This window comes from Manacus vitellinus, unplaced genomic scaffold (assembly GCF_001715985.3).
Source record: "Manacus vitellinus isolate BGI_N305 unplaced genomic scaffold, ASM171598v3 scaffold_23_pilon, whole genome shotgun sequence".
NCBI lineage: Eukaryota > Metazoa > Chordata > Aves > Passeriformes > Pipridae > Manacus > Manacus vitellinus.
In genome coordinates, this window is record NW_021939718.1 from 12,222,412 (window position 1) to 12,241,481 (window position 19,070).

At 42.3% G+C, this 19,070-nt stretch overlaps 1 protein-coding gene across 1 annotated transcript; it reads left to right on the forward strand.

Moving 5' to 3' along the window:
* The first annotated feature begins 4 nt into the window (after positions 1-4).
* Positions 5-12,588, forward strand: DHFR (dihydrofolate reductase). The gene is made up of 6 exons (XM_008923064.3): positions 5-90; positions 539-588; positions 1,985-2,090; positions 2,960-3,086; positions 10,665-10,780; positions 12,395-12,588. The coding sequence occupies exons 1-6, from the start codon at positions 5-7 to the stop codon at positions 12,480-12,482; spliced, it is 573 nt and encodes a 190-aa protein (XP_008921312.1). The 3' UTR covers positions 12,483-12,588.
* Positions 12,589-19,070: the final 6,482 nt, after the last annotated feature.

Here is a 19,070-nt window from a genome sequence, read left to right on the forward strand (position 1 = left end):
CGCCATGGCGCGCTCGCTCAACTCCATCGTGGCCGTGAGCCAGAACATGGGCATCGGAAAGGACGGGCGGCTGCCCTGGCCGCCCCTCAGGTACGGCCGCGCCGCCGCCGGGCGAAAGTGAGGGCGGACGGACTACAGCTTCCGGCGTGCTCTGCGCCGCACCATTGCCGCCGGGCGCTGCGGAGCCGCGCGGGGTGCGCCGGGAGTTGTAGTCCTTGAGGGCGATGCTCGGCGAGGCGGGAAAGCGCGGCGATGGCGGGATGGCGAGGTTGGGGTTTCGGGTGGGTTCGCCTTCACGCCATGGCGTGGGTTGTCCCTCCTGCAACCGAGGACAAAGGTCCCGCCTCGGCCATGGCATCGGACCAGGCTCTGTCTAGCCGCTCCTCCCCGGGCACCGTCAGCACCCGCTTTATGTTTGGGGGTTTTTCTTTCTTTTTTTTTTTTCTTTTTTTTAGTTAGAGAAATTGCCAAAAAATATTAGAAATTAGAGACCTCATTCTTAAACCACATTGTAACGCTCTTCGTGTTTTCTTGCCAGGAATGAGTACAAGTACTTCCAGAGAATGACTACCACGTGTCATGTGGAAGGTAACGTGGAACTGTGTGTAGTGTCAGGCACGGAAAACTGGGGATTTTACATTTCCCTGGATTACTAGCCTTTTTTCTGCACACAGCCTGCCCTCCCAAGCCTCCTCTGTACTTCATCCCTTTTGAAATCGTTGGGGTCAGATGAAGATATGAGATGATTCAGATGTTTTGGGGATGCAGGTGATCTGTTAATGAAAAGGATTCCCAAGTCCTGTTTCCCCAAAAGAGTAGAAAACTTCACCTGAAGTTTACCTAAAACATCTTTCCCTGAAACTCCATGTTAAAAATTGAAAGGTTTTCACATGCTGATTAACTAGCAGAGATGGTTTGGTTTTTTCAGGCTGTTTTAGCTTATCTAACTTGTTTGCTGTAGCTCAGCCTTGGTCATTTATTCCAAACCTCTGACCCTTCTGATGTAATTTTGCTTGGTTTTCTGAGTGCTGAGCCATCCCCATATGCCAGAATACCGTAACCCTGCTGATAATACACAGCAGCTATACTGCAAACATTTCCCAACGTGGTCACTTCTTCCTATGTTTTTTTTTTTTCATGCTCCTGTTAAAACTCCTGGTCAGCCTAATATGTTCCCTTGTTCTGATTAGGTGACCTATTCCATTTTCTGACTTAAAGGTCTGTTCCATAATCCACAAGGAATTTTTCAACAGTCTTAAGGAAGGATTTTATTTGTGTTTTGGAGACCTCATTCATCCCATTGCAACTTTTGAAAAAAAGAAGAACACAATTTTAAGTCTTTTTAGATGTCTGCAAGTTGAATCTTATCTGGCACAAATAACCTGTGATCAAAAAAAAATGTTTAAAATACAATTAAAAAGATAAATTTTGCTCCATCCTGCCTGCAGATCTTTTGATAAGTTGTGACCTTAGATGTTAGGTAGGTAAGTTGCTTCATGACCAGGGTTCTTAACAGATTATGCTGCCATAAATCTTCACAGCAGGGATGTCACCACTGACTCTTGACTCTCAACCTCTGTGTTTATTTTTCTGACAACTCCATTTTCTCATAAAGAGAAACCTTTCTCTTCTTAGGACTGTGTATATAAGAGGTAATCTTATAAAAAAAGGTGTGTATATGAGGTTATGAATGCTTGGGTTTGGTCAGAAATTATAGGTGAATTTTTAGAATGTGATTGAACACCTGATGCCCTTCAGCTTTAGATTTAATTTTTCTGGTTCTTCTAGAAAATATTATGAGTTTATATGAGACTGCATTGGTGTCAGCTGACTGGCAATGCTTTGAGGCCACAAACATGTGACTGATTAGTGAACTGGGGCCTAAGCTTGTGCTTTTGTTAACTGCTGACGTGGAGTTTAGAAGGGGAAGTCCAGCATTGTCACTAAACAGTAAACTTAAGTAAATGTTTCCTCTCATACTCAGGTAAACAGAATGCACTGATAATGGGTAAAAAAACCTGGTTCTCCATTCCTGAGAAGAGCCGTCCTCTAAAAGACAGAATTAATATTGTGCTCAGCAGGGAGCTCAAGTAAGTATGATGAATAATAGGCCTATAAAACAAATAAAAATTCTGTACCTAAAAATACCTGTAGCAAATCAACATACAGTAATTCCAAATGTATCATTTCTGGTATTTGGTTAGAAAGAATTTCTGCTCTTTGTCCTGAGTGTTATAACTACTTTACCTTTAATTTTTTTTAATTAATTTACAAGTAATCGTCATTACTTTGCATTGTAAGTACAACTTCTAGCTCTACTCACAAACCATTTGACAATTGTCCATAGTTTTTCTGACTCACGTTCAACTGCATTTCTCTAGTTCCTGCTTAGATTGGTGGCTCTTAATCCTTTTTTTGAAGCTTATTTTTATCAGGATTTGTGGATGAACTGCCCTTTTTCAGAGCTCTCATCTTGAATGCATCACCCACAGTTACGCAAATATTATTAAACAAAAGTGTCCACTTAGAGTGGTTTATTGTTTTGGAGGGTGTTGGTGGGTTTGCAGCTGATCATGTGGGTGGGCAGTGAATAGGGGCTTTTCAACTATTTTTATTGAATGAAATATTAATGTTTTGGAATTCAGGTAAAAATGTCTATATTATCTGTAATTTATTTTATTTATATATATAAAATTCCTCTGTTATGCTTTTTCTAAAATGTGTTATAAAATTTCAGATCTATAATTTATAATGCCCCTTAAGTTACAGTAAAGCTGAAATCTGATAAACGTGCAGTCAGATGAGAATTCTAACATAGATTGGCAATAACAGGCATTTCAAAACAATTACATTTAGTTGTTTGTGAATTCAGCCAAACACATTGTGTCTCTAGATTGTATTGATGATCACAATGAATTGCCTTCTAATTATTTAGTGATAAAACTTTGCTTTTTTCTAGGGAAGCCCCGAAAGGAGCACATTATCTTTCCAAAAGTCTGGATGATGCTTTAGCTCTTTTGGATTCACCAGAGCTAAAAAGTAAAGTAGACATGGTTTGGATTGTCGGGGGCACTTCAGTTTACAAGGTACATTCAGCCTACTCCTGAGTTACTTGTTCTCTCTGGTGGGATGAGAATGGCTCAAAGTCCCTATTAATTCTGCATTAGGAAGTGCAAACTGCAGTAATTCTAACAAAGCAAGTCTTGGAAAGTGGAATTTCAGCTCTCGAGTTTAAAATGCCTGTCCAAGTAACCAAATGTTGGTCTTGCCAGTGGGCCACTGCCATACAGTTGTTGTGCTTTTGAGAGCTTTATTTTAAGTATCTAAATTGCTCGTTTTTTCAACCAAAACCACGATTGCTATATTTATTTTACCGAGGGTGCTGACTGACTCTGCAAAGGATATGAAAAAAAAAGAAAAATGGTCCAGCATTTTTAGCCAGAGTATGACCCTTTTTACATGTATACAGGTGAGAAAATAGGGTTTAGAGAGAGCTGCCTGGTGATGGTGTCAGCAATAGGAGGAGATAATCATATGACGAGAGATTGCACTCACTCTGCTTTCCCATCCAACAGCCAGATGTCCCTACTGCTCCCAGTCTCTGGATTAGTAATAGAATTGTTAAGAACTGTAAAGCAATTATTTTTTTCATAGTGAAGGAAACAGTTCTACTGTCCTTTACTGTCCACTTGTTGTTAGGCACTAGGACTTCAGATGTATGATGACAGTGCTGTCAAGCTCCTAGTAGCAAATGGGGGCTGATACTATGCCTTGTATGGGGCAGGAAAATACATTTTCTGGTATTTCTTGCCTTTGCAGTTTGTGCCTTTCACAAACCTCTTCTCTGTGTCTTTGGAATGCATCTTTTACAGTAAAAAAAGTGAAGTATTTAGGTATTGCTAAAGCTGTGAGAAAAATGAAGTGCATGTATAAATAGCCTGTAAAACACCGTTGTTTCTTTACTCCTTTTTTTTAGTTTCTGTTTTATAATCACTTCTGAGTGTGGTGAAGTACACATCATGTATTTGATATTGCAAATGCGTTCAGTCTATAATCAGGTATTATTCTATAGAAGTAATCTGTCCTTCACTCTCAGTCTGCTTCCAAGCAGGGAATTTGTGGAGACAGCTTCTCTTTACAGTGGGCACAGCTGCCCAGCAAGAGCCTCTGGCAGTAGTTCTGCAGGATGCAGGTGTGAGCAGAACCATTTACCCCTTTCCTGCAACAGCCACAGGCTCATCTAGTGCTGTAGAGAGTGATTGTTTTTGCTTCTCCTTCCAGGAGCACCTGTCTTGTAGACTTATATTTTAACTATTTTTCAAGTGTCTGGCTGATATTTGGTAGAGAATAATGTAATTTTTTAAACTCTTAATCAACAATACTTAGATTATAAATTGGAAGCTTTGACCAAGAGCTTCTATTTGTGCTGATTAGTGTAAGGAAATATGTCTTAGGGTAATAGGACACCTGGTTACCCTGGACATGGAGAAGCATTGAGAGAACTGAGGATGTTCAGCCTGGAGAAGAGAAGCTCTGGGGAGACCTCAGAGCCCATTCGAGTGCCTAAAGGGGCTCCAGGAGAGCTGGAGAGGGGCTTTGGACAAGGGATGGAGGGACGGGACAAGGGAGAACGGCTTCCCACTGCCAGAGGGCAGGGTTAGATGGGATATTTGGAAGGAGTTGTTCCCTGTGAAGGTGGTGAGGCCCTGGCACAGGTTGTCCAGAGAAGCTGTGGCTGCCCTATCCCTGGAAGTGTTCAAGGCCAGATTGGATAGGGCTTGGAGCAACCTGAGATAGTGGAAGGTGTCCCTGCCCGTGGCAGGGGGTGGAACTGGATGGGCTTTAAGGTCCCTTCCAACCCAAACTGGTCTTGAATTCTGAAATTTCAGCTGTTTTCCCCCTTGCAAACATCTGCTCAGGATATTTCAAAGGAAATATTAATTCATTAGAGAGAAATCTTAACCGTTTTATACAGATTCCTGCATTCAAACTAGGCTTGTGATCTTAACTAGAAGAGTTTGATGGAAAACACACACCTCTACCAAAACTGCAGGTCATTTTTGTAGTGCCTGTATTAAAGATGCATAAAGGGTTTCACAAGAGTATTTCCATTATACTATGTACAAATGTGTGGGAAGTAAAATAACAATTGGTAATTGAAGTGAATAATTTTATTTGGTAGTTACAGGTATTTGGGTTTAAAGCATTATTTTTATCTTACTGCTTTGTGCGGCTCAAAGGTTTAGAACTGATTGTGTTTATTAGTATGAGCCTTGTCCATATAAAGGGCTACCCCATTTTGGTTATTCAAGCTGTTATAGGATTTTCTTACAGGAAAACGGGTCTATTCATCATTTCTGCTGTCAAACAGAAGGATGTTCACATGAGATCTTCTTGCTGTCCTTTTAGATCAAGGCAAGGACATGCAGTTGGTACAATCACTAGTTCCAAGGGGAAGGTGCCTCCAGGCTCCTCTGTTGCAGCTCTCTGTCTGATCCTGTGGGCAAGGAATATGCACAGCACCGGCCTAGTGTGTTCAGGATAGTTGTTCTGTGGATTGCTAACTCCTTAGTGCACAGACATCTATGAGTTCGCTACGGAAGGGAGCACACCCCTGGCACTTAACTTTGGGGTGGGCTGCTTTGGCAGCCTGTCAGGGGCTGATATGGATGTTGAAGGATGAGTAGGAACATGGGGGGATTCTTGGAGTCCTCACTGGGGATGCTCTGCCCTGGTTGGTCTGTGATCCTTGGCACAGTGAGCTTAGGCTGGTGACATCCCATTGAGTCTGGAGACATCCCACTGGGTCTGATGGTGACATCCCACTGGTGTGGGATTCTGGGGAATGAGGAGTAGATGCGAAACATACTTGAATATGAGGGTGCACAACTGAGGACATCTGTCAAGAGCTACAGCAGCAGCAGCCGCCATTGCCAGACAAGAGGGTGGCTTATTGCCCTGTGGAGCCTTTTAACACAGCTCCCAACCTTAGCACCTTCTGATCAGTTTGGCTTGGGGAGGTCCCCTGTGGCCAGGGCTGTTGTCCCCCAGCTCCCAGGAGCAATCCTGCCAGCCTCGTTTCTGTAGATGGTGTGAGCAGGGAACGTGAACATGATCTTCCAGGCCTCTGCTGCCTTTGTTTTCCCACACCCTTAGTGTGGGTCATTCAGGATATCTGAGCACCTGCCTCACCTGAAACAGTGCATCCCCTCTGTGCCTCGTGCTCAGCCCAAACACCTTCACACTGAAACACCAGCCTGACCTGACCTCACCCAGGGAGTTGTGCCAGGTCAGCACCCACCCAACTGCAGGGTGAGGGCAGTACTGATGCCTCCAGGGAAGCCTTTGGACTACTCACAGCACAGGTTTACAAGCTTAATTTCTTTGGATCTTAGCATGGTGACACACTCTGTGGATCCTCTGCACTGCTTGGGATCTCCTGAGTTCCAGGAGTTGAGGTTGCTGTTGGTTGTGTGGGTGTGGAAGGAGGAGCGGAACAGCCCAGCAGTGGTCAGTAGGTTACAGCAATTACGAAGCTGTTCTGTGTAATGACAGGCACTTCATGATTTTGTGCAAGCACTTCATGTTTGAGGGCTGTCTGCTGACCTGTGAGTGCTTCTTGTGTGCTGGAAGTGGCTCACTCATAGGTCCTGGCTCTGGAGTCCCTGGTAGCTGTTAGAGCTTGTCAGACATATCCCTGGAGCACATTTCCTGGCTTGGTTTCATCCCCAAGAAATTTAGTTCATGAATGTCAAAACTGTTCCCAAGTACAACTCAGGCTTGATGAGTGGGAGCAATCAGAAGATTCAGTAACAGTTGGACTCAGTGGTCTTGGAGGTCTTTTCCAACCTCTGTGATTCTACAGTTTTGTGATTTCAAATCTTCTTCTGAGTTCAGACACTGATGCTCTCTGTGTGGAGGTACTGTCTCCTGATTGAGCGGTTGTCATGGTTTGAGAGCCCTAAAATCTAATTCCCTAGTCCAAACCCCCTCCCACATCTCAACCCAGTGTGAGATGGTTTCCAGACACTACACGAGACTCAGAATGGGGGAAAGGGAATACATTACAATGACTGTACAAAATAAATACTACAATACATTATATACAATTTTAATTATCTCTACCATGACATAAGTATTTACAATGGATCAAATCTCTTCTCCCCTCCAAATAAAAGTCCAGGAGGGAAGAAAGAAAGATCCCTTTCCACTTTCAGAGCAGCAATGTCTCTAGGGCAGCAGGTCTATCTGTTTCACTCTTCTTCTCATGCAGCAGCTGTAACTGGATCTCTGCCAGTACTCACGAGGGGGTATCCAAGCCCCTCGGCCACTTGTCTTCAAGCGAGGGTCTTCTCTTCCATGGGCTGTGTTTCCCAGGACAAGGGTGCTATCACCACGTCATATCACGAAGCGCAGGGGTCTTCATGATGGTCCTTTTCAAATTCCCCTTCGCAGAGCTCTGTGCTCTGTCTCAAGGAAGGGGGGGGGGGCAAGGTCACCCTCTCTGCATTCCTTCTGAGCTTTACAGCTCTTTTCTGCAGTGCTGCTGCAGTTTTAGGACTTCTGTTCAGTAGGAGTCCATCCTTTCCACTTAGGAAAGGTCACAAAAGGAGTTTGGGGGTTTTTTGGTTTAGTTCTTACCCCAAAAACTCTGTCTGTAGAGCTAGTTCTGCTCTCTCTCTGCTGCTGCTGGCTCTCTCTCTCGGCTCTCTTCAGACAGCTCTGTGTCTTCCTTGTCTACATGCTGTTTGCTGCTTCTTATCTTCTGCTGGCTCTCTGCCACGGTTTCTCTGGTCAGTGCTGGTCTGCCGCTGCTTTCAGTATCTCTTGCTGCTGCTCATGGTGGAGAAGCTCCTTCAGCTCTCAGCTACAGAACCTGGCCCAGTTTAACACTGTTCCAAGTTCCTGCAGCCTCCCTGCCGGGGGCTGGGGGGGGCCCAGAGGCCCCAAGGGGCTCCGAGCCCCTTCCTCGTGGCTTTCACAACATGAACTACTTCTGCAACCAACAACAACTACCTTCTCTTCCGTTCTGCTTGTGATATATTTATTTGCAGAAACACTCATTGGGTAAAACCTCAAAACCTCAAGGGTCACCACCCCCTGGGGTTTTACCATTTTATAACTTGAGGAGGAAAACTGTTTCCCCCCACCACAGAGGCTCAGGTCTTGGCTTTGACTCTGAAAAACAGTGCTAAGGGACATCCTAAGGGAGTCATAGAATCACAGAGTGGTTTAGGTTGGAAGGCACTTTAAACACCGTCTTATTCCAAACCTTCTGCCGTGGGCAGGGACACTTTCCATTAGACCAGGTTGCTCAGAGACTGCTCAGTTATATCAGTTTCTTTTAACTAGATTTAAACTATGTAGTTTAGACTGATTAGAAACAACACTCAGGCTTTACTAGGCTGTTCCTAGGAATAGGATCTATGAGTCCAGCACATTACCACATATTAAATACAGTCGTCTTAAAAGGAAGAATAAACAACACACACAGGTGTTGATTTACTTATGTTGGTATGGTCTTATGATATGGTGTTTGTAGAATGAGTACATCAACATTCCATCAGCTCAGCACTATTCATCCTCTGCCTTCTCTTCAGTCCTGAGAAAAGGAATGTATGGAGTGGGCTGGACAGGGCAAGAGTGAATTGAATGTCACTGAGGAACTACTTTAATCCCCGTGGAAATGACAGAGTTGTGATAAAGCTCCTTTGCCATCCTGCCAGGTCCATGGCAGTAGTTGGCAGAGGTAGTGTCAGAGTCCAGTCGTTGCCAAACAGGCTCATGTATAGGCTCCACACGTATAAGGCTTCCTGTTTGATCCAAAATTTACTTATCTGAAGATACTGTGAAAGAACATGGAGGACCAGGTGCTCCCAAAGGAGCTGAAACCCAGGGGCAGTAACTGGGATGACAGAGGACACATCAGCTAGGGCTGGAGGTGGTGAGAAAGGTCCATGGGGCAGAATCAGGCCCCATGGAGGTTACCAGAGTCAGGCACAGCCCTGGAGTGACCAGACAGGGCCATGGGCACAGGCCAAGGTCAGGTCAGAATGTCAGCCTATATGTGATTCAAGTGCTTATTTAAATCCCAATATAGGGAAAATTGTGAAATGGAAAGTGGAGTCACTTTACAGTGTGTTTCTCCTTGCCCACTGCACTGTCTCTGCCATGACACTGGGCATTCCCACTTGCTGAGGAGAAACATATGGGTTATAACCACCTCAAGTCCCTTGCTTTTTCCCAAGTTCTTCTCTGTTTGTTGTTTACTATTTGTGGGCCACCTCCACACAGACTCCAGAGCTAGTCTGGTAACTGAGGAAGCATTTGCACTTCTTTTATTAATGAGCGGATGGTTACACAGCTGGTTGGTTCACTCATCTAATGAAACCATTTACCTGGAACAGAGGTCACCATCTGGTCCCTTTGGACTAAATTCAGTTCTCTTTGCAACATCTATGATCAGTGTGCTCTTCCCTGGCCTGTCCTGGTGGTAGAGAGTTCTTGCTGAAGCTGACTTCCCAGAGCTGGATAGGACATCAATTTATTCTCCTACTACAGAATAGAAGTATCTCCCTTTGCAAAAAACAGTATGTTTTTATTTGTGGAGCAGATTATTATTCTTCTCTCATTTTGCAGGTGTATGTTTCTTTTCTTACCTGCCACACTTACTTAAACAAATAAAAATACTGGTATTTATGTAGAAGCTGGACCAATACCAGTTCAGTGCTGTTGGATGCTGGTGTGTTGTGAGTTACCCCTTCCATTTTTACCTGTTGTCTAGTAATCAGGCAGCTTTTCTAGAAATTAACCTCTCAGCAGTGGCAACAATTACTTTTATTGTATTCCATTTGCTATGGCTTGGTTCCTGTTCTTGCTGAAGTAGTACCTAATAGCCTGCTGCATGGTGAGTCACCTTCCACAAAGAGCATTGCTCGTTGCCAGTTTAAGGGAAAGGGAGGAATGGCTGCAAGCTTTTCAAAAATATATTGTAACCACCATCACCAGTGTAGCTTTTAATAGGTTAGTTTAATGCCACAAGGTATGGGGAGAGGTGTCTTTCCAACCTTATCTGGAGACAAAATATCTCAAACTTTTGACTCCTGAAGTTTTTAGTGACAAACTCACCTAACAAGTGTCATTTTAAACTTTTTCGTCCAAGGAGCTTGGAAATGTTGTTAAAAACTTTCAATGCATTTTATCACTTTTCCACAATCCAGAGATCGAACTTTGAAGTTCTGTTGATAGGCAGGTTTGATCTCTGGAATTGCAAACTAGTGCAGACTAAAAATACACTGCAGATCCTTAGTGTTGATATTAATTAAACATCAGAACAAACGACCTTGAGGTGAGGGCATCTCCCACCACCTTCCTGTTTCTCAGAGAGGTGTGATTCAGAAATTGCTTGTTGCAACTAGGCCACACTGTTCCTTTCTCCTCACAGGGCTATTCAATTTTTTTTCTTAATTTCTATCAGATAACCCAAATTCAGAGTAGGTATTACTGCCACTTACCAGGTGGAACAGACACAAGGTGAAATTAGCCCTTTAGAAAGTGCTCTTGAGCAGAGTCTAAAAGAGGAGATTTAGAGTGTAATTTTTTCCCTGCTTTGCTAAAATCCTGTGGTGCATAAAATAGTGACTGAGTTTCTATTGTTTTTAAAGGCAGCAATGGAGAAACCAATTCATCATCGATTGTTTGTGACAAGAATCTTGAAGGAATTTGAAAGTGACACATTTTTTCCAGAAATTAACTATAAAGACTACAGACTTCTCACAGAGTAAGTATCAAATTGCCTACGAGGCTTGTCTTCAGATTAACCTAGTTTGCATGTGCAAGGGTCCTATTAAGGCCATTTTTGGTTTGAGTTAGAGGTGATTTTTTTCCCCAGTATCATACTTTGCTTACAAGCTGGAGTTGCACCATGCTCTGCAGAGGTTCTTGGAACTCACTGTGTTCTTCAGCCTTCCCATAATCTTTACAATAAAGAATTACATGTGTCAGTTTGCTTCAAAAAAAAAGTACCTTTCTTGCTGTTTCTGTATTTAGAATTACTCAAATATTTACTAAGCTTTGTAACTCTCTGTGTGTTGTGAATAAAAAATACTTGGCCTCTGAAAGTCTTTGATAAACTGCCAAAGACAAATGAAATGGTTTTCAGTAGAGAGAGTTGAGCTTTATAGATTTCTAAGATTATTCCTTTTCTCTTGACAAAATTACTTATTCCTAACAAACGTAGTAGGGAAAGGCATCAAACCATGAGTTTGTGCCATTCACTGTGGTTTCTTCTATATTATCGTTGTCATATCCAGTCATGCTTTTATGTCCTCTCCAGCAAGACTACATCCAATAGGCAGTAAGGAGGCAGCAAAAATTTGGACACCTGCCTCAAGAGCCAGGGACAACAGGACCTGTTCCTCCTCCTTCTATAGTTTTGGCTCCCAGCTGGTTACAGACCAGCAGTGGAAGAAACCTGAAGTGTGGAGAGTGACGGTCTCTTCAGAGGGCCCAGGAGTGGATTAGCACAGCACTGAGGGAGCTAGGGAGGAGGGATGCAGGAGAGGCAAACAAGGTGATGGGTGAGGAGGATGAGTCACCACCTGCAACTCCAACATATTCTGAGCTGCTCTGCATTCACTTCCGTGTCCTGAGGCCTGACCCAAAGCTCCCTCTCTCCCTCGTGGCTGTTCCTCGGGTGTACATTGGTTTTGCCAGTGAACTGAAATCAAAGTTTGGCCTTGCAACATGAATTTATAAAGTATGAGGTAATCTCCTCACTAAAGTGGAAACCTGACACCATCACACCTAGCAAATAAAATTTAAAGTGTACTTCTCCCTCAGAGTCAATATTACTCATACAAAATCCTTGTTCTCTCACAGGAAGATGAAAAGATTTTTGAAAGTGTCTGTTAATAAAAACTGGTTTAGAAAATCTGGTATATAGAGGAACACTTTGTGTTGTAGCAGTCAGCTGCTTTAAGAATCTGTTGCAGACTTTTAAGAAACCTTGTCCTTAACATTTCTTCTAAACCATCTGAGGAAAAGCAAAGCAAAAAAAAACCCCAAAGTGTTCTGTACCTTGGCAGACATTTTGAATAACCTGTTGGAGACTTTAATAAAATGTTGGGAATTTTTTGATTAAGCCAAAAATGGGGGGACTGTTTTGCACCAGAGTATGCTTTCTTGATATAAAAGATGTGTGTACACATTGCAGATAGTATTAATATGATTCTTAAAAACAGTTTTTATGTAGTATACCTGTTCTAAGCACAGTATTTTCATTTCCTTTTCCAAACAACTCGCTTTTCTAGTTGATTGGATAAATTACAGGTGAATCATCATGACATTTTTATCTACTTTTTGGCTTGTGCTTTTTCCTCTCCTCTCTCCCCAGGTACCCAGGTGTCCCTGCTGATATCCAGGAAGAGAATGGGATCCAGTACAAATTTGAAGTATACGAAAAAACTGTTGTGGCAAAGTAAATGAGGCATTCTGTACTTCTGTGTAAGGGGAGGCATTTTAGATCCTGAAGTCTTACTGAGTGTACATATACATTAAATTTTTAAGAGCAAATCGTGCCAGATAGTACAACAGCTTGGTAGTGAATGATTCCAAAAAACACACCCCACACTCTGTACACCCTGCACTGGAAATAGAAGGGTGGTCTGCAGCATGAAGAGGTAGGTCTGAGCAATTCCATAACAAAGGTTGCATGAGACCTTGCATTGATCTGTCAATCCATGGCAGTATCTCTGACACTTCCCTAATGAAAGGCATTAGACTGTGTCAGAGCATTTCTACTGAAACCAAGGGTTTGAGTAGCTCGTGGTTCAAAATGTCCAGTCAATCCTCCCGAGTTTGACTGGGGTGTTGTGTAGCTTTATAGCAGTCTTTGAAGTTTGTTGGTGTAGAGGGAAAGATAACCAAGCCCAACAAGAGAAAGGGAGCCTGGAAGTCTCAGGCAGCTGTTCAGGGATGCACTGATCCTTCTTACCGCTCCAGTGTGGGTCCCCACAGGGTCCCCAGTTCTGCCACCAAACCTGCTGCAGTGTGGGCTCCTCTCTCCATGGGACCACAGGTCCTGCCGGGAGCCTGCTCCAGCAGGGCTTCCCACAGGATCAGAACTTCCTTCGGGAATCCCCTGCTCTGATGTGGGGTCCTTCAGGGCTGCAGGAGCGTCACAGCACCCCCATGGGCCCCCGGGGGCTATAGGGGCACAGCTGCCTCACCACAGGCTGCAGGGTAACTTCCGCTCTGACTCCTGGAGCACCTCCTGTCCCTCCTGCTGCACCGACCTGGGGCTCTACGGGGCTGCTCTTCTCTCACATTCTCACTCCTCTTGCGATTGCTGTTGTTCCCTGCAGGCTTTTCCCTACCTTCTTAACTTACCCCAGAGGTGCTACCCCCATGGCTGATGGGCTCAGCCTTGACCAGCCGCAGGGCTGCCTCGGAGCCCGTTGTACATGGGGGAAGCTTCCAGCAGCTCCTCACAGAAGCCACCCCTGCAGCCCCCTGGGACCAAAACCTGGCCACACAAACCCAGTATAGTCTGATAAAGAGGTTTTAACGTGTTGCTCACTTCACACCTGTGAGGAGGCTTTGCTCCTCTCATAAAAAGTTGCTGTGCCTCTGACCGCTACCACCTCACATACACATTGATTCCTTAAACAGTCTGTGTTCCTACATCCCTGCCAATTGTTACCAGTAAAGATGCAGTTAATTTGTCACTGTGCTTTTGAATAGTCTATCTGACAAATACAGATTATAAGCAGATAGTCTAGTCCAGTTTCATCTTCATTAAATACAGCCAGTGTAATAATTTGTGCTGCTGTTCCTTTAGAATATCAGCTATGAGCACCCCCTGAATTTTTCACAGCAATTTATAACACTTAGCTGATAAAAAAGATAATTTTTGCAGCATCTGTTCTGGGTTGTCTCAGTTTTCTGTTTCCTTTGAAACTGTGAGTACTTACCATCATTGATCTTCTTGTTCCATGTGTGCTGATATTACATCGATCGATAAAAGCAAGTTTATGCTTGCATAATGCAGGAAGAAGTCTCCTGAGTTTTAAATTGACAGCACATTGTTGAAGGGGAGGAAAGAGACTGTTACCAGGGAGATGTCATGGGGGTTTTTTTTAAATATAAGTCACAGTGACCCTGGCAAGAGAATAACTTCCTGAAAGCATTTAAAACATACCAGTTATAGGTCAGTGTTGAAAGCTCTGCATAAACACTTTGCAAAGTATTGTGTTTAGGAAAACTGACATTTATTAGAAATGGAAGAAAAGACTTCATACAATGTTGGATTACGCTGTGATGCAGAGACCAACATCCATTAGAAAATTTCTGCCTAAGCACACATTGCAGGAGATACGGTTCATTTTGTAGAATGATTTTGATTGCAAAGAACTTAACCTGGATGCAAAAACAAGCCTGCTGAGAACATAAGTGGTTACTCTCGACTGTTTGTGAACTGACTTAGTCCTCTCCACACTTAACTATGTTCCTTTGTCAAATTCGACAACAAATTAAGTTAATTTGTGGTTCGTGGAAATGCAGACTTTTGAGTTTCCTACTTCAGTGTGTCTCTCTGCCAAAGAGATGCATTTCTGTTTGGTTTGGTTTTTAGTAGAAGCACTACATTTGGACAGCACTTTTTGTACCACAGCTTTTCAATACACAGATCCCAGCTGAGAAGTAGGAAAATGCATTTGACTACAGTGAAGTTTGGTCCAAAATAAGTGTGTTCACCCCACTGACAGACAGTACAAGGTGAGATGCTGATGTTTCAAGATGGACAGAGGCAGAAAGGTGTGAGTCTGTGTGCTCAGGAAGCACATACATTCTGTTTGCTGTCAGGGATTTATTTCCTGAGGATGGTTACCTGGCACCTGCTCCCTCCCCATTTATATTTCCCAAGAGAAAAATGAATATTTTATACTATGGCTTGAGGCAAAAAAAATATCCTTGGTTCCAAATACAACTTCACCATGTTTTGTTTATCTCTGTACTTCATTGATGAATGATTCCTTGAAAAGCCATAGATTCTCATTATGTCTAGTACAGGGGAAAATGTCATGTTTTTCCCCAGTTCCATGCAGCTAAGTGCAATGAATAGCATCATGAGTGACAGTATAATTACGAATCACCAAGAAAAGTCTAGTACAGGTATAATTTAATCCCCTTCATTCATGCTTTCTCGGGAGCAAACTGTTCTAAACAGATTAAAATTTTAATTTTCAAGAATAATACTAGTTTTAACGAGATAGGAAAACCAGAGGGTCTTCATAAAAGGTGAAAAACAAACCATAAATGTTTTTATTGCTTGTCTATTACTCATTATCTCTTATCTGACAGTGGGTAGTGATTTCCATTTGGCAGTAGAAAGCTGATGTTTTCAGTAGCTTTACAGCCACAGTGTATTCAAGGTCAGAACTGGGAACATTCCAACAACAAATCTCTACAATGGACAGCAATCCGTAGAAAAGAAAGGTACACTCTGAAAAATAAGTTTCCTAATTTAGCAAACAGAATACTGTTAGTATCTATGCAGAAGACTAGGGGAAAAACAGGAAGGGGAAAATTACAATGATTATCGTATTCAGGTTATCTGAGGAGAGCACCAAGAGCACTTGACATGAGATCTTAATGGGGAGCAGACAGTCATATTGTCTTCATCAGACTATGGCTAATTTCCTGAAGACTTAAACCTAAACCCAAACTAATCCTGAGTAATTTAAAAGTTAGGCTAAGAGAAGGAGACAGGAGCATAGAGAGGCAGCAGCTGATTTGGAAAGGGGAGAAGGTGAGGGGTGGGTTGTGTGTTAATCAGGGCAGAAAATGAGGTGACAGATTAGGTGAAAAGGCTTGGTTAAGTACAGAATTAGGTGATGGTTCCCTCCTTATTCAGGTGTGGATTAGCTGTCACTGCTTGCCCCGGTGGGCTACAGGAAAGAGGCCAACAAAGTCATGGTAGGCTGACCAGAAAATCTGAAAAGGCAGGTCCTGAAACAGAAGAGTGGAAACAGGAAAAGAGCTGAGAAGAGGAAATTGATGTTTCCTAGAAGGATTACATGGCTTATGGTGTTAGTTTGCCCTGTAGCTATAATTACAAAGGATACACTTTCAGAGCGCTGCGGGGTTTAGCACCAGTAGGACCCAGTGACAAAAGAAATTTGTTAGTGAAGGACTTTCAGGATTTGGGTGTTTGTGTGACTGCCTTTGTCAGCCGTACAGAAATCTTCAGCTAGAATTGCTATCCTGAAGTGCCTGCACTACATCCCAGAGCCAGAGCCCCCATTCCAGATCATCCAATGCCCTGAGGCTGGTGCTCTCCTGCTTCCCTCTGTGGACACCATGCCCTTCTAGGACTGCGTGTGGGTAAACCTGCTCTGTCCTGTGTCTTCAGTTGTGAGGACATGTTTCCTGCTGGCTCTGGGGTGATCCTGGGTTATTCTATCCTCTGTTCTCTGCAGATCATTCTATCTCCTTTCACATAACATCAAAGCAAAATCCATACAAGAAGGCTTTTGTTAGATTAATTGACATGGTTGGAAAAAAAATAGACAAGCTCTCAGGCAGAGTACTGTTCTAGTTACATTTTCAGGACTTTTTTCAAGTGATTTGGACAAGAGCCTGCATTGCAAAACTTACCTATTCATCTGCAATTAAATTGGGTGGGTTAAAGTAGGTTATCTTTTCTTGTAAGTCTTGTCTTGCTTTCTTTATCATTTAATGGTCTTGGCTACAGCTTTTGCATATCACCTTCAGTCCTCAAACTGTGGTCCTCTCCATTCTATCCCTCATCTCTTCAGCTGTCACATTGGATTGGAAATTTACAGAAATTCAGAGAATTGTGCTGATCAAGAAAAGTAGATATTTCAAATAGAGGTCTCTTAAGTATGTGCTTGTTTCCAATGAAGTGGTGGTGAAGTGTTTTTCTTGAAATGGGACCAGATGTTTGCCTAATTAAGGAAAGCTTTAGGTATAAAAACAAATATTTTGTTAAGTGATGGCTGCTGTGAAAACAAAAAAGATACAGAACTTGAGAGGGCAGGAAATGGATGGTAGGCCACTACCCATGGAACCCTACATCAATGTCTTTTCCTTCCTTGAACCAGTGCTGGTTCCTACGCAGTCTTTTTCAATAAGCAAACCATTATATACAAGCCACTGGCTATAAGTTATGTCATTGATTTAATTGAGATGGGCAGTTGCACAAAACACAGAGCATTTTAATGTTCATCCTTCCTCCAGACTCACAGTTTTCCACACAAAACCCTGCTGGGCACACTTACGTTGGTTTTGGACAGCTGTACCAGTTCATGGATTACCAGCCCTTTGCTGGAGATCCCAAACAATAGATTGGGCCACTGAATTGCACTGGAGCTTGTTCAGTTGTACTGAGGAGCACTTTAGAAGCTTTTAGGCTTTTCAATGCTATATCAGTAACTCATCAAACATGTCAAAAAAAAGCTCCTGAAAATGATTTCTTGTGAAATCATCTTGAAAGAAAGGTTCATTTTCACAAGTACAAGAAGGAACTTTTAATCGCTCTACCTCCTCTTGTTAGGCTCTGCTCAGAAAGGTTAAAATTTAGGTCTGTTCCCATCAGGAGTCCTAGCTGGAAAACCTCATCAATTTAGTTACCTAAGTTTAGAAATAATTTTTTTTCCTAATTAATTTTACATAAATTTTTTCTCATGTGTGTTCAGTCGTTTATCATATAAAAAGTCAATCTGTTCTTCTGGAGTTCTTTACTCACTGAGTACTTTTGTGCATATTGCTATTTCAATCAGTCAAAATTGATTTCTTCAGAGTGTTGACTCAGTGTCTTTCATCAGATTATGATTATCTTTCTGATGGAATCATGTAGATTCCTTTTCTTTTGTTGCACAGCAGTTTCACCATTTTTACTGCATAATTTACAATACTTTTTTCTAGTATGTAACTCATATTACTTTAGAAACTCCTACAGTCACAAAGAGTACAGACAACTTTCTGCTGTAATCTAAACAACACTTTATGAACATATTTAGGAGAAAGAATAAGTTCAATGAATGTTCACAGACTGTAGGAACTGGCAAAAGAGGGTTATCCAATGAGCCTCTGATTCACAGCATCAACAAAGCACTTGTGTTCTGCAGCGTTGCCAATGCTTGTGCCCACAGAACCAGACGTTTATTCTATAAAATTGTTTGAAGAACCCCTGTTCTGTCACCAGTCATTCCAGCAAGTATCACAAGTGCAATTCGCACACAGACTCCATTTTTTTAATCAAAGCAATCAGCAATAAACCACCAAACACTTCAGAGAGCATATTTTTCCAGACAGAAAACTGTCTCGGTAGTCTCACCTGGTGTGATTGACCCCACAGACTCTGTTAGCAAAGTACAGTACCTGCCATGCCTCGAAATTACTCAAGTAAACAAAACAATAAAGTACTTTTCTACATTTTACACTGCACGCATAGGGTTTTGTGAGACACTTCATAGAGCCCTAATTCCTTCTGTTTGGTTTTGCTTATTATTTTTGAAACAAGAGATAGCTCTTCTCTCTTAGACCTCTCCATTAGTGGTTCTCCATCTCTACCCTAATCCCCTTCAAGATTTTTAACAAGCAAGCAGCTGTGCCTGTTACATTTAATAGAAGTATTTTTAAGAACGCTCTTGTTTACAGCATTACTGCATTTCTCTCTGCAAACAGTTGGAGCAAAAGCATCTACCTCTGTACATAATGGTTTAGAATGTATTTAAGGTACCAAATGAGTAGATAATAATAATTTCAGGGTTTAGTTGGGTTTTTTTCAGTCACCACAACTAAACAAAATTAACGATGCTTTTATATTTTTCTATTTATTTCCAGTTTTGGAAAGAATTCTATGCACCAATACATAATAAAGCAATTGAATTATTAGAATGACTTATATTACATTATACTATGTTCAACAATTTACACACCAATGCATTAATAGGTAAGTAATTACACATATAAACAATCATGGCTCCTCCTTCATTTGAATGAGTTCTTGCTGTTGTAGGCTTAGGCTGGTCAATGCCAAACAGACA